Here is a 16,606-nt window from a genome sequence, read left to right as displayed (position 1 = left end):
TTGATGGTTTCACTGGTATATGCTTATCTCCAAACACATCAAGTTGTATACATAAATATTTGTAGTTTTTCTGTATTTTGATCACACCTCAACAAAGTGTTTGTTGTTGTTGTTGTTTGTTTTGTTTGGGTTATTGAGAAATAAACCCAAAGATGTTTTATCAGTGAGCTATATTCCCAACCCTTTTTATTTTTTATTTTATATTTTCATATGGTGCTGAGGCTCAAACTCAGTGCCTCACATGTGCCAGGCAAGTACTCTACCACTGAACCACAACCCAAGCCCCAGTTTGTTTTGTTTTTGTTTTTGTTTTTTGAGACAGGGTCTTGCTAAGTTGCTTAGGGTATCACTAAGTTACTGAGGCTGGCCTCAAACTTAGCAATCCTCTTGACTCAGCCTCCCAAGTCTCTAGGATTACAAGTGTGCATCACCATGCACAGCGAAGTGGGGTTTTTTGTTGTGGTGGTGGTTTTTATTTTATTTTACTTTATTTGTACCAGGAATTGAGCTCAGGGGCCTTTAACCACCGAGCCACATCCCCAGCCCTTTTTTATATTTTGTTAGAGACAGGGTCTCACTGAGTTGCTTAGGGCTTTGCTAAATTCCTGAGGCTGAGTTTGAACTCTTGTTCCTCCTGAACCCCTGGGATTACAGGCATGCAGCTAGGAATCATGCCCAGCTAGGAATCATGCTGTTTAAAAGTTGAAAAACATTGATTCAAAGCATTACTAGAGCCTGGCATAGTGGAGCACCCCTGTAATCCCAGCTATTTGGGAAGCCAAGACAGGAGGATCACAAGTTCAAGGCCAGCCTGGGCAACTTAACCAGACCCTGTATCAACATAAAAAAATAAAAAGAGCCATAGCTCCATGGTAAAGTATCCTGAGTTCCATTCCCAGTATCACAAAAAAAAAAAAAAAGTGTTTCTAGAAGAAAAAAATGTATAACACCATTTTTAAAAGTCTATATACATGAGTCTCATTCTAGCCTTTTTATAAATGTCACCAGATACTTAATCTCCATAGTACTTATAAGATTCCAGACAATATTGTCACTAGTCTATGAAAAACTTTTATAGTAAACTTTTACAGTAAACTTTTGATTTTACAGTAATAAAAATTTCAAAAATGTCTTAATTAACTGAATAAAAATAAATGGAAACCCCAGCCCTCAAATAACTTCTTATGTGTTGAAATTCCAATAATATGACTTAAATTTGTTTTCTTAAATTTCATAGGATGGATTCTGGAAACTTACATCAGAACTAGGACTTATATTAAACCTTAATACAAATGTTTTACATGAGTTTCTTGAACAAAAAGGCATTCGGTCTCTAGGTAAGTTGTTTTTCAATTTATTAAGTCACCATTTTCATTCATTTTTCCATTCATTCAGAGAATGCTCCTAATTATAATAACTTATTTTGTAAACTAGTACATTCATATAATAATTATGAAAGTTATATATGAATTGTCAGCCATCAAAGGAAATAGAAGATGGCTTTTAGTCATATCTTTAGTTCTAATTAGGGAATTACTTATGCCAATTTATTAGCATATGTAGCACTAACTACTGAGGAAAAATAACCCTAAAATCTCAGTTGAACACAATCCAAGATCACTTTCTTACCCAACCTCAGACAAATATTGGTCAGCAGGGAAGGAAGTTCCACTCCACATAGTCATTTAGAGATCCTGGCACCTTCTTTATTGTAAGTATTCCATATTCAGCATGTGGCTTTAAATTAAGCTAGTGAGAAATCACCAGGCTCTTGAGGGTTTTGCATTTCTAGATAAAGAATTGCAATGTCCTTAGGATGCCTAATGAAAGCTGGAAGCACATCTCCCATGTGCTCTCCACCCTGTGCCCAGAAGGGACCCTCAAATCAAAGCTGTGCCCAATGCTCTCAGCCACCAGCGATAGGCCTACCATCTGCAATTGGCTCACTTGCTGCTACACCCTTATAGCCAGATCTTATAGCCCAGATGGCAACCACGCAGCTAGTGTGGCTGGGCTCTGCAGTCTGGCACACACTCATCACTGGGGGATTGAGTGGAGGAAGTAATTCTGAGCCCTCAAAGCCTGATATCACTTACCAGGAGCCTCAGGGAACCCAGCCAGCATAGCAGCAGCAGCTTGGTGGCCCTTGCTTTTATGAGATAAAACAATTTTTGGAGTGTGCCCACAACCAGAGTAATGAAACTGGTTCTGAAATAGTGTAAAATGGCAAATGGATTAGTCTAATCAAGAAGTTCAAATTTAATAAATAGAAAATTGGCTCTAATGAACAAGTTACTTTAGCATAAAAATGTAATTGATAGTGAAAATATGAAATGTAAAACCACACATAGCTTCATTATTTCTGAATGGCAATGGAAGATACTATTATTTTTTATTATTTTAGTTGTCAAAGGACATTTATTTATTTATTTACTTACTTACTTATATGTGGTGCTGAGAATTGAACCCAGTACCTCACACATGCAAGGGCTCAACCACTGAACACAACAACAGCCTGGAAGATAGTATTCTAACTGTTTAGAAGTTCACTGAGGGGCTGGGGATGTGGCTCAAGCGGTAGTGCGCTCGCCTGGTATGTGTGCGGCCCGGGTTCGATCCTCAGCACCACATACAAACAAAGATGTTGTGTCCGCCGAAAACTAAAAAATAAATATTAAAATTCTCAAAAAAAAAAAAAAAAAGAAGTTCACTGAGTTGGTACATAATTTGGTTCTGGACAAATGTTTGTGTGGCCTCCTTAAATCAGCAATCTTGATGATATTCTTTGTGAATTACTTAGAATAAAGTGATCTTCCAAAACAAAAAAATAAAATAAACTTAAGCTAGTAGGGCTGGGAGTATAGCTCAGTGGTCGAGTGTGTGCTTACCATGCTCAAGGCCTTGGGTTCAATCCCTAGCACTGAATGAATGAATAAATGAATAAAAATTTAAATAAGATATTACTTTTTATAGAGAGTGCTAGGGATTGAACTCAGTGCCTTTTACATGCTAGGCACACGCTCTATCACTTAGCTATAGATACCCCCAGCTTAAAAAACAAAAGTAACCTAGTAAAAGGGAAAAAGATAAAAGATTACCCTGGTATCATCCACTAGTCAACAGGAGGAAGAGAAAGAAAATGTGGCAAGATGTACTCATATAGCCCCACCCGTGTACAAAGTTTCTGGGAAATAAACTTTTTAGCTTTGTGTACAGCGAAAAGCTTTATTTTTTTCCCCCCCAATACCGGGGTTCTACCACTGAGCTACATCCCCAGCGGTTTTTTTTGTTTTGTTTTGTTTTTTAGAGAGGGTCTCACTGAATTGCCAGTCTGTCCTCAAACTTGTGGTCCTCCTGTCTCAGCCTCCCAAATCACTGGGATTTCAGGCATGTGCAACCATACCAAGCTGCAAAATAGCTTTAAAGAGGATCTAGCCAGTCTCTGCCATCTGCCATATCTGGTTGTTCAACCTCTGAATCTGTTTCTTATTATAATAATGAAGGTGATGGATGAAGAGGTTCTGGACATTACTAAACCAGCAGGTGGTTTGAAGATCAAATACTAGCCTTGGGGCAAGAGGTGTATTTTATTTCATTTTATTAATTTTATTTTTCTTTTACTTTATTTTATATGTCATTTGTATTGGGGATTAAACCCAAGGGCACTTAACCACTGAGCTACCTCCTCAGCCCTTTTTATTTTTTATTTTGAGACATGATCTCATTAAGTTGCTTAGGGCCTCTCTAAGTTGTTGAGATTGGCCTAAAACTTGTGATCCTCTTGCCTCAGCCTCCCAAATTGCAGGGACTGCAGGTGTGTGCCACTGTACTGGGCTGTTTTATGTTCTGAGATGTTGTCCAGGCTGGCATTGAACTCCTGGACTCAAGAAATCCTCTCACTTCAGTCTCCTTAGCAGCTGGAACTACAGGTGAGCAGCTAGAACTACCAGTGTGCACCTAGCTATAAATTTTCTTTAAAATAAAATAAGCATTATTAAATTACTAGCCAGTATTCATATACATAGAATAGCAGTGTCTAACCATCACCTCTAAAATGTTAAGGTTTCATATTCCAGGCCAGATGGTCTGGCAGATGTATAGCCTGTTTGACTTGCACTAATAACATTTTTATCAGACCAACTCTCTTGCCAATAACAGTTATTAAATCTAAAATATTGAAAACCCCCTCCTCAAAGGCCTGGAGAGCAACAAAAAAACAGGCAGAAACTAAAGGGGACACAATCCTTCAAAGAAGGAAAACACACTGGGTGAACTCCACATCTATCTAGCTTTTCATCTAGAGAGAGGAACTTTTCAGCTCATGAGGCTCAGGACGGGTTAGAATTAAAACAGAAAGTTTTTGTGGGTCAGAGTTTGAGACTGACAGAATGGCTGGAATTAAGGGAGAAAGGAGCGGCCACAGAGTGGGGAGCTCTGAAATCTGCATACAAGTTCCCCTCAGATCCTGGGCTCTCCCCTAATCTACCCATATACAAGGTATGAATTCAAAGAATCCAGGAAAAAAGAAACAACTGGTTGGCTACAGAGCTGAGCAGAGATTTCAGCTGTTGCCCAGTGCTGGGGAGACCAAGTTTGGAGTTCAAGTTAGATGTGATAAATGTCTCAAACTTTCCATTTGAAACACCAAAAGGTCATAAAGACCGTATCTCACCAGGTGCGGTGGCGCAGGCTGTAATCCCAGTTTGGGAGGCTAAAACAGGAGGATCACAAGTTCAAAGCCAGCCTTAGCAATTTAGCGAGGCCCTAAGCAACTCAGCAAGGCCCTAAGCAACTCAGCGAGACCTCATCTCTAATAAAATACAAAAAAAGGTTGGGGATGTTCCCTGGTACAAAGAGAGAGAGAGAAAAAAAAAAAAAAGGAAGGGGAAGGGAAAGAAAAAAAAGAAAAAGGAAGGAAGAAGGGAAAGAAGGAAGGGAGAGAGGGGAAAGGAAGACTACCTCTCATGATGAAAACTATATCACAGAACAAAGTGGAAAGCAAAAGCAAAATAGGCCCACCGAAACAAAGCTGGAAACTAAGTCTTCACAAGATTCACTGGAACAAAACTGAACGCTAGAGTAAGATATAATTCAGAGTCTCTATCAAGTATCATCTTTAATGTTCAGGATAGGATTAAAGTTTAATAACATAGGAAGAAGCAGGAGAATATGACTTATCATCAAGGGTTTTTAAAAATGGTCTTTAAATGCTGATTCACACATAACACAAATGTTGAATTAACAGACATAGAATTTAAAACTGATATATAAATATAATGAAGGATTTACCAAAAAACAAGAAGGATAATAAAATGTGTGAATAAATGTAACAATCTCAGCAAATAGCTGAAACTATAAATAGACACAAAATGAAAATTCTGAAACTAGAAAATACAGTATCTGTAATAAAAAGGTCATTGGGTTGGTTTATCAATAGACTACATCAAACTCAAATTATAATGATGTGCTCAATAAAAATTATTCAAACTGAAGGATAGGAAGGATAAAAATTAAGAGTTAATGATCTAACTCAGTGATAGAACACTTGAATACTATGTGTGAGGCCCTAGGTTTGATACCTAGCACCATAAAAAATAATAAAAATTATAATTAAAAAAGAACAGAGCATCTAAGACTGGGGAGAAGATATCCCAAGGTTTAATATTTGTGTAATTGGTTGTCCATATCATATGGTGAAAGGGTAGAAAAAAGTATTTGAATAATGACAAAAATTTTCCTAAAATTGATGAAAAACATCAACTTACACATTCTAAAAACTCACCAGAATTCCAAGCAGGATAAATACAAAATGATCACATTTAGATAGACCATAGTCAAACTACTGAAAACCAAAGATAAATCTTTTTTTTTAAGATAAAATCTTAAAATCTGCAAAAGAAAAAGGAATCATTATATTCAAGAGAACATCTATGGAACACTCACTGAATATTATGAAGTGTTACCTGATTTTTTTTTTAACATTTTTTTTTTTACCATGTTATCCATTTTTTTTCACATCTTCATACATGTATTTTGGTGTTACCTGATTTTTAGAAGCAAAAATTAAGTCAATTAAAATCTTTAAATTAAAGAGAAAAGAGATCATCTTTAATAATATTATATAATTCACATCAGCATTAATGGAAGCTGAAAAATAATAAAATTGTTCTTTTTAATTTTTTTTTTTTTTTGAGATGGGGTTTCATTTTAATCAGGCTGGCCTCTAACACTTGGGCTCAAGTGATTCTGCTGCCTCAGCCTTCCCAGTATCTGGGTGTATGCCACCACTCCTTAATGCAATATCTCTAAGGTACTAAAAGGAAAATAACCTGCAAACTCAGAATTCCATATCCAGCAAAAAAATGTTCTTTTAAAAATAAAGGAAGGCAGGACTGGGCTCAGTGGTATAGCACTTGCCTAGCACATGTGAGGTACTGGTTCCATCTTAGCCCTGCATAAAGATAAATAAATAAAGGTATTATGTCCATCTACAACTAAAATAAATAAATAAATTAAAAAAATATATATATATATATATATTTTTTTTTAATGTAGGAAGGAGCTAGGAGTATAACTTAAGTTTGCAATCATTCTGTCTTAGCCTTCTAAATAGCTGAGATTATAGGTGTGCAGCACTGTGCCCAGCTCCTAAGAAAATATTTATATTAGTTTGAGGTGGGCAAGATCTTTTTAGACAGCACATGAAAGGCCTGAAACTTTAAGGGAAAAATAGATCAATCAAATTTCATCAAAATTAAAATCTGTTCATCAAAAGGCATTATTTAGAAAATTAATGGATAAACCTCTGACTGGGAGAAGATATTCAGAGAGCATATGTCTGGCCAAGCTCTGATAATCAGGTCATTACACAGTCTCAAAAAAGACAAAATATGAGCAAAAAACATGAATAGACAATTCACAAAAAGAATTACCTCTAACCACAAGCCGGGTGCAATGGCACACACCTGTAATTCCAGGGGCTTGGGAGGCTGAGGCAGGAGGGTCAAGAGTTCAAAGCCAGTCTCAGCAAAAGCAAGGTGCCAAGCAACTCAGTGAACCCTGTCTCTAAATAAAATACAAAATAGGGCTGGGGATATGGCTCAGTGGTTGAATGTCCCTAAGTTCAATCCCCGGTACCAAAAAAAAAAAAAGAATTAACTGTAACCAATAAGTACATAAAAACATGTTCATCTACACTAGTAATCAGAAGGCTACAAACAAAAACCACAGTGTGATTCTATTACAAATCAATTAGAATGCTGAAAATTTAAAAGATTGACAATACCAAGTGATGACTATTGGTAGAAAAGTAAATTACATTGTGTTTATAAAATTAAATATAAGCATGCCCTTTAACTCAGCAATCCTAGATATTATGGACTGAATGTTTATGTCCCTCCAAAATTCATATTTTGAAGCCCTTACCCCCAAAGTGGTGGTATTGGGAGATGGGACATTTGGGAAGTGATCAGGGTTACATGAGGTCACAGGGTATAATAAGACAGTAATATAAAAACAAATAGTATATGATTCTACTTACCTGAAGTACTTAAAAGTAGTCAAATTCATAGAGACAATAGATTGGTGGTTGCCAAGGATAGGAAAGAATAGGAAATAAGAAATTATTATTTAGTACCGCAAAGATCCAGTTCTATAAGCTGAAAAGAGTTCTGGAGATGAATGGTGGTGATGGTAGCACAAGTGATGGTATTCACAGTATGAATGTGAATAATAACACTGAACACTTAAAAATGAGGGCTGAGGTTGTAGCTCAGTGGTAGAGCATGCTTGCCTTGCATGCATGGGGCCCTGGGTTCGATCCTCAGCACCACATAAAAAAATAAATATATTGTGTCCATCTACAACTAAATATATATATAAAATGATAAAATGAACTGGGCACAGTGGTACATTCAGTAATCCCAGTGACTCAGGAGGCTAAAGCAGGAGGATTACAAATTCAAGGCCAACCTCAGCGATTTTGCAATCTAGGTCCTCAGCAATTTACCAAGACCCTGTCTCAAAATAAAAAGTAAAAAGGGTTGGGGATGAGCTGGGGTTGTGGCTCACTAGTAGAGTGCTCACCTTGCATGTAAGCTCTTCACATGTGAAGCAGTGGGTTCGATCCTCAGCACCACATAAAAATAAATAAATAAAATAAAGGTACTGTGTCCATCTACAACTAAAAGAAATATTTTTTAAAAAGTGTTGAGGATGTAGCTCAGTGATAAGTACCCCTGCATTCAATTCTCAGTATCAAGGAAAAAAATGGGGGGCTGAGGAATGCAACTAACTTAGTAGTAGAGTTTTTGTCTAGTATGGAACAAGACGCTCAGTTCAATCCCCAGCATTGAAAAAAACAAGATGAAGAAAAAGAAAACACCAACAGAATTGTTTGATTTGGGGGGGGGGGAACCAGGATTGAACTCATGGGCACTCAACCACTAAGCCACATCCCCAGCCCTATTTTGTATTTTATTTAGAGACAGTGTCTCACTGAATTGCTTAGCACCTCACTGTTGCTGAGACTTGCTTTGAACTCACAATCCTCCTGCCTCAGCCTCCCAAGCCACTGATAATGACAGGCATGAGCCACCATGCCCAGCAACAGAGTTGTTCTTGACTTTTAAAATCAGAGCTGCCTTTTAGACATTCAAGACAAATGTATAATTTGTTATATGAGGCAAGAGCTCAGGGGAGAGTTAGAACTGAAAAAGACTTTGGGGAATGTCAATGTTATTTAAAGATCTGCTTCTGGTGGGCACAGTGATGCATAATTATAATCCCAGCTACTCAGGAGGCTGAGACAGGAAGATCTCAAGTTTGAGGTCAGCCTCATCAACTTAGTGAGACCTTGTTTCAAAAAATAAAAAAGGCTGGAGATGTGGCTCAGTGGAATAGTGCCCCTAGATTCAATCCCCAGTACTGGAATGAATGAATGAATGAATGAATGAATGAATGAACGAACGAACGAACAAGCAAGCAATCAAGCAAGCAAACCAGCCCTGGTTGTAAATGAGATTATCCAAAGAAAGAGGGTAGCCAAAGCACAGAAGATAGCTTAGGACCATCCTTGGGTACACCAAAATTTAGTGGTCAGACAGAATAGCAGAGAAACTGAGAAGAAACAGCCAGAGAACTAAGAGGAAACCTAGGGAGAACAGAGTCACAGACACCAAGAGATTAGATTTCTTTTGAGAACTGTGTACTCAGATCATTTGCCCACTCTGATTTGTTTTCATCTGTTTCATCCCCTGCCTCATCACTTCTCTCTCCATCAAAACCAGGGCCTCACACATGCTAGGCAAGTGCTTTACCACTGATTTACATTCCCAGCCCGGTAAACAGTTTTTCTTTTATCCTTTATTTAGGTTCTGGGAATTTAATCCAGAGGTAATTTACCCCTGAGATACATCTCCAGCTCTTTTTGTTTAATTTTGTTTATTTGCTATGGCTAGCTTTCAAATTTGCAACTCTCCTACCTCAGCCTCCTCTATTACTGGGATTACAGGTGTGCACCATTTCACATAGCATGATTTTGTTCTTTAAATTGATGATTATGCAGTATTTAAGTATTTTATCATCTTATTATTTCAATTCATATTCTTGAATAGAATAATATATTGTTTATTATTAATATCACTTAAAATTAAGATTTTTTATATAATTTTTTTTAAAGAGAGAGAATTTTTAATATTTTTTTTTTTTTTTTTAGTTTTCGGCGGACACAATATCTTTGTTTTGTATGTGGTGCTGAGGATCGAACCCGGGCCGCACGCATGCCAGGCGAGCGCGCTACAGCTTGAGCCACATCCCCAACCCATTTTGACATGATTTAAATCATAACTACCATGATTGTCCCAGAATAAAACTAGCCACTTTTTCCTGTATAGTTTCCCAGCAAACTATAATTAGATAAAACCATTAGAGTGGCATGTAGAATTTTACAACATGACCCTGAATCCAGAGATATGCCCTGCTCTTTTATATCAGCTTAAGATAAACCAAGTACATTCCAGCAGATTGAAGTCACTTTTGTCCTAACCCATAAATATTCCCCTTTCTGACCTAAATTGCAAGGATTCAATTATACTGTCCAGGACCATACTTCCATCAGTAAATCCTTCTATAAATTGCATAATCCTAGATCTGTCTGCCTCTCTTTCTTTGATTGCAAGGCATCTTCAGGCTGGTCCTCACACACTGGACTGGGTTGTTCTGGAACAATTGAATATTCTTTAATGGACCTTTTGAAGATGACTTTCAAAAACAACATATATCAGGGAAATGTAACTTGCAAAATTATAAAGTATTTTCCTTTGAAAAGATGTGAGTTTGGGATGAATTGGAGTACATACAAGGAGTAGGGGCCTATGGATATAGGTCAGTGGTAGAGCACTTGCCTAGCATGCACAAGGCCCCTGTTCCATCTCCAACAGTGCAAATTGAAAAGGGGTGGGGCTTTAACTTTATAATATCTTGTTTCTTTTTTTGAATATTATTTTTAGTTGTTGATAGACCTTTATTTTATTTATTTACATACGGTGCTGAGAATCAAATCCAGTGCCTCACTCACACCAGGCAAGTGCGCTACTGCTGAGCCCCAGCCCCAGCCCCATATTTTGTTTCTTTTAAAGAACAGAAATTTAGATGGTGATTCTTAAAATCGATCTTTCAGAGTTGTTGGATTATGTGATGTTAAATAAGAAAGTACCTGACCCTTTTAAAATATTCATTAAACAATGTGTCGAGATGCATTCTACTGCCATGTGTAACTGATTGGAAAAAATTTTTTAAAAAATAGAAGGGAGACAGAAGAGAAGAAAGGGAACAGGGGGAGGAAGGGGAGGGAAAGGGGAAGGACTAGGAATGAAACTGATCAAATTATACTGTTCTATTGTGTGAGTGTATGAGTATATTATAACAAATAAAAATAGAAACAAAAAATATTGAATGTTTGCTGTTATTACTAGTGTTGAGTTAAGGGTAAAAAACAAAGTTACTATTTTTAAATATCTCTAAAAAGGATAACTTAATTTTTTTTAAATAGTCTTATAGGTGGGTGTGGTGGCTCATACCTTTATTCCCAGATACTTGGAAGGTTAAGGCAGGACAATCACATGATCACAAGTTTGAGGTTATCGAGGACAACACAGTGAGACCCTGTCTCAAAAAGGGTTAGAGATGTGCCACAGTCCGGCTGCAGCAAAATAACCCGGGGGGGACGAGCAACTTGTGTAGATTGATACGGCAGGAGTGGGAGCCGTTTATTGTAGGACAGGAGCAGTATTTATACATTCCACACAGCTTATCTAATTAGCATAAACTAGATACATCAGTCAACCAATAAGAAATCTCCACACTTAATGGCTCACTGGCGTTACTTCACAAACCACTCCCTCTGGCATTTTGCCAGGCGCCATCCTGACTTGTTTACAGACTCTAACAGAGATGTAACTCAGAGGTTTCAATCCCCAGGAGCTCAGTGATAGGGTGCCCTTGGGTTCAATCTCCAGAAAAGGAAGGAAGGAAAGGAGGGAGAGAGGGGGGAGAGAGGGGAGAGGGAGGGAGGGAGGGGAAAGAAAGAGGGAAAAGAAAGAAAATTTTGAAGCAGATGGGGGAAAATGTTAAAAGTGACAAGCTCTGGGAAGTGGATAGGGGTATCTGTCATATTTTCTTATCTTCTACATGCTTGAAATATTTCCTAATCAAAAAAGAAAGAAAGCTGCTGGTCCCTCTTCTTGGTTATGTAGGTGGCTGGCATAAAAATGGCTACAAACTTTCTAGTGTATGAGATGGTCTGGTTTGACAAGTTCAAACATGATGATGCAGAAAGAAAGTTCTATTAAGAAATAAAATAAATATATTTTTTAAAATGGGACTGGGATTGTGGCTCAGTGGTAGAGTGCTCGACAAGCATGCATGAGGCACTGGGTTCTATCCTCAGAACCACATACATGTAAAATAAAGATATTGTGTCCACCTAAAACTAAGAAATAAAATAAATATTTTTTAAAAAAAAAGAAAGAAAGTTCTATGAGGAGATGAAGAGGCCTGTGGCTGGCTCCTCCCACCAGTGTTCGGGAGCCCCTGGGCTTCTGATGGGCCTGGTGGATACCACAAAAGCTGGCTGTCTGGATCGCCAGCCTGGAAGTAGAGAACCAGAACCTGCAAATCATGGTGCAAGATCTGCAGCAGGCCATTTCCAGGCTGAAGGCCCGGCTGAGCACCCTGGAGAAGAGCTCGCCTACCCACAGAGCCACAACCCCACAGACCTAGCATATGTCTCCCATGCACCAAGTGGAGCCCCTAGCCAACAAGGTTGCCACACTTGCAGAGGATGATGAGGACAATGACATTGATCAGTTTGGCAGCAGCGACAAGAAAGAGGACAAGGAAGCAGCTTGCTGTGGGAAGAAAGGCTGTGGCAGTATGCAGAGAAGATGGCCAAGAAGCTCTTGCTGGTGGCCAAGTCCTCCATCTTTCTGAATGTCAAACCCATGGATGACAAGACAGACATGGCCCAACTGGAGGCCTGTATATACTCCATCCAGTGTGAACTAGTCTGGGGTACCTCTCAACTGGTGCCTGTGGGCTATGGCATCCTTAAGCTGGTAGAGGATGACAAGGTGGACACTGACCTGCTGGAGGAGCAGATCACCAAGTTTAAGGAACACATGCAGAGTGTCAAAAAAAAAAAAAAAAAGAAAGAAAAGAAAAACATCAAGTGGCCATGTTGCAATGATACAAACATCTTAGATGGAAATAAAAATGATTTACCTGGGAAACTATTAGATCACTTGCTGTAGCTTTGATGATGATAGATATGGAAAGATTACATAAAATTAGGTTTGTGAAATGTATGATTGAAAAAATAGGAATATTTTGCCAGGTGGCAAACACCTATAATCCCAGCAATTTAGCAAGACTATGTCTCAAAAAATTAAAAAGAATTAGGAATGTGGCTCAGAGGTAAAGCACCCCAGGGTTCAATCCCCAGTACCCCCCAGATACGCACCCAGAAAAAGGATATTTCAAAATTCCTTTGTTTGCTTTTGCAGTGCTAGGGATTAAACTGGGGCCTCACATACTAGGGAAGCATGCTACCCTTCTGAGCTATGCCCTCCAACACCAAAGTCATCTGCAGATGTGTACCAGGGATTGAACTCAGGGGCATTCAACCACTGAGCCACATCCCCAGCCCTATTTTGTATTTTATTTAGAGACAGGGTCTCACTGAGTTGCTTAGTGCTTCACTTTTGCTGAGACTGGCTTTGAACTCTATATCCTCCTGTCTCAGCCTCCTGAGCTGCTGGGGTTACAGGTGTGGGCCACCATGCCTGGCCCAAAGTCATTTTTTATATAAAGTCATTGCAAAGACATGACTTGTGTTAAAAGACAAAATTATGCCAGTCACAGTGGCACACACCTGTAATCAAAGCAGCCTGGGAGGCTGAGGCAGAAGAATCCCAAGTTTAAAGCCAGCCTCAGCAATTCAGTGAGGCCCTATGCAACTTAGGGAGACCCTGTCTAAAAATAAAAATAAAAAGGGCAGGGATGTTGCTCAGTGGTTAAGCACCCCCTGAGTTCAATCCCTGGTTCCAAAAGAAAAATAAATGACAAAATAAAAATAAATCTATTTTTGTAGATAGAGATAGCCCAGTTGAATTAGCTCCCATCTGCCTAATTTGAACATAGTTTGAACAGTTGATAACTTGTGATTGGCTTAGACCTAGGTACTAGTTGCAAGAGTAGATTATATCATTAGGTTATAATTCATTATGTATAGAGAAACCAGGCCAAACTTAAAATATGACAGAGAGACACCCAGGGGTGCTTAACCACTGAGTAACATCCCCAGCCTTTTTTATATTTTATTTAGAGACAGGGTCTCACTGAGCTTCCCAAGGCCTCTCTAAATTGCTGAGGCTGACTTTGAACTCGAGATCCTCCTGTCTCAGCCTCTCCAGCATCTAAGATTATAGGCGTGTGCCACCACACCCAATAGAGACAGCTTTTTTTTTTAATATTTTTTTTTAGTTGTAGATGGGCACAATACCTTTATTTTTTTATTTATTTTTATGTGGTGCTGAGGATCGATCAAACCCAGTGCCCCACACGTGCCAGATGAGTGTGCTACCCCTGGGCCACAAACCCAGGCCCCAGAGACAGCTTTTGATCATAGTTTTTTTGTTCTTTCCCTCCTTCCTTCCCTCCCTTTTTTACTTTCCTTCATTTCTTTCTTTCCTACTAGGGATTGAAAATCCTAGGGCACTCTACCATCTATATCCCCAGCCCTTTGTATGTATTTTTTTTTAATTTTTAAATATTTATTTATTTATTAGTTTTCGGCAGACACAACATCTTTGTTTATATGTGGTGCTGAGGATCGAACCCGGGCCGCACGCATGCCAGGAGAGCGCGCTACCGCTTGAGCCACATCCCCAGCCCCATATGTATTTATTTTTGAAACAAGTCTTGCTAAATTTCCCAGGCTGACCTTGAATTTATAGTCCTCCTACCTCAGCCTTCTAAGTTGCTGAGGATGTAGGCATGCAGTATTGCACCTAGCTAACACACACTACTTTTTTTTCTTTTGTACTGGGATTGAACCCAAGGGGTATTTTACCACTGAGCTTCATCCCCAGGCCTTTTTATTTTTCATTTTGAGACAGGGTCTCACTAAGTTACTGCGGGCCTCACTAAATTGCCGAGGCCAGCCTCAAACTTGTGATCCTCCTGCCTCAGCCTCCTGAGTCACTGGGATTACAGGTGTGCACCACTGCCCCCAGTGAACACTTGCATTTTTAAAAAACACATATGAAAGGGATGAGGATATGGCTTGCCTAGTATGTATAAGGCTATGGGCTCAATCCTTAGTACTGCAGAATAAATAAATACGTAAATAAAAAATAAATGAACCAGAGCTGGAGTTTTGGCTCAGTGGAGGACCGCTTGCCTAGCGTGTGAGGCACTGGGTTCGATCCTTAGCACCACATAAAAATAAACTAATAAAATAAAGGCATGATTTCCATCTGTAACTACAAAAAAAAATTTAATGAATGAATGTTAATTCTTGAGTTTAACATATGTAAACATTTATTTTAAATTTTGATGATTCATTATATAGTAAAATATCTTGATTTGAATATATTATACTAATTAGCTGTAGTTACTGATCCCTATAAATAATTTGATACATGGGTATAATTGGTTAATAACCATTAGGACAATATGATAGGACAGATTCTAATTGTCCTCATTTTTTATTTAAATATTAGGCTAATTAAGGACCTTGAAGAGCATTAAAGAGTTTTATAATCTGCTAATATACTATGGTTGAATAGTAGTATAATCCTTTAATGGAACTTTTTAAATTAAATAGGCAAAATTTAAGTTACAGAGTATCCAATAGGAATAAAAAAGTGTTTTGCTTTCAGGTATAAAAGGAAGAGAATATCTCCTGGACCTGATTGCCACATTGCTGGTACTACAGTTTCTTCGCACCAGGTTGGAACAAGAGGGAATAGTTTTCAAATCTCTGATGAAGCTGGATGATCCTTCCATTTCCAGGTGTGTGTTAGTCAGCTTTCTGTCACTGTGACATATAACTGAAAAATTCAACTTAAAGGAGGAAAGATGTACTTTGGCTTATGAGTTCAGAGGTTTCAGTCCATGATCACTTGACTCTTTTGTTTCTGGGCCTGTGTTGAAGCAGAGCACCATGGCAGGGAACATGTAGCAGAACAAAGATACTCACCTCATGGTGGCCAGGACACAGAGGAAGTAGCCAGGTACAACATATTCCCTTTAAGGGCATATCCCTGGTTAGGTACTTTCTCCAACTAGGCCCCACCTCCTTGTTTCTATGACTTCCTAATGTCCCATTAAGTAACAAATCCATAAATGGGTCAATCCATTCATAAAGTCAGAGCTCTCATGATCTAGTCACCTGCCAAGGGCTGTACTTTTGAACATTGCTGCATAGGGGATCATTCCTTCACATGAGTTTTGGGGGATATTTAAGATCCAAACCATAAACACTGATGGTTTTTACTATAGTAATAAGCAACTCACTTGTATTTTCAACCATTTTTTAGATACTTACAAAAAACTACATGGAATTATCTTATATGTATGTACTACTTTGTAAGTATAAAGAGAATTTGTTCACAGGTGACAGCTTGCCCACAAGTTCCTGTGGTAGGCAGGGCTGACATGGTATTTTGCCTTAGGCTGCACAGGAAAAAGTCTCAGAGAGTATAGCTTAAACTGGAACTCAGATCTTCTGGATTCTGATTTGGTACTCTTAACTTAGTATGTTGATCCTGTATGCCTTTGGAATATCCATAAATGATTGCTGGAACCAGGTCCAGATGGTTCTTCTATTTAGGTCTTTTCCAACTATGACAGATATTAGAACAAGTGTTAATAACTTGAACTTTTTTTTTTTTTAGTTGAGGATTTTGCTATATGCCCAGGCCAATCTTTATGTATGTATGTATGTGTATCTTTATGTATGTATGTATGTGTGTGTGTATTTGTGTGTGTGTGTGTGTGTGTGTGTGTGTGTGTGTATATATATATATATATATATATATATATA

General features: G+C 38.4%; 1 protein-coding gene and 1 pseudogene across 1 annotated transcript in view; both read left to right on the top strand.

Moving 5' to 3' along the window:
• The window catches only part of Parp4 (poly(ADP-ribose) polymerase family member 4), a 90,457-nt gene that overhangs the window by 71,374 nt on the left and 2,477 nt on the right, over positions 1–16,606 (top strand). The window contains exons 28-29 of the mRNA XM_048801460.1: positions 1,238–1,337; positions 15,441–15,573. Of these exons, the coding sequence (XP_048657417.1) occupies positions 1,238–1,337; positions 15,441–15,573 (233 nt within the window). The remainder of the gene's footprint in view (positions 1–1,237; positions 1,338–15,440; positions 15,574–16,606) is intronic.
• LOC107153726 lies at positions 11,593–13,263 on the top strand (annotated as a pseudogene).

The sequence above is a fragment of the Marmota marmota genome, unplaced genomic scaffold (assembly GCF_001458135.2).
Source record: "Marmota marmota marmota unplaced genomic scaffold, marMar, whole genome shotgun sequence".
Lineage (NCBI taxonomy): Eukaryota > Metazoa > Chordata > Mammalia > Rodentia > Sciuridae > Marmota > Marmota marmota.
This window is presented reverse-complemented; position numbering and strand designations above follow the sequence as displayed.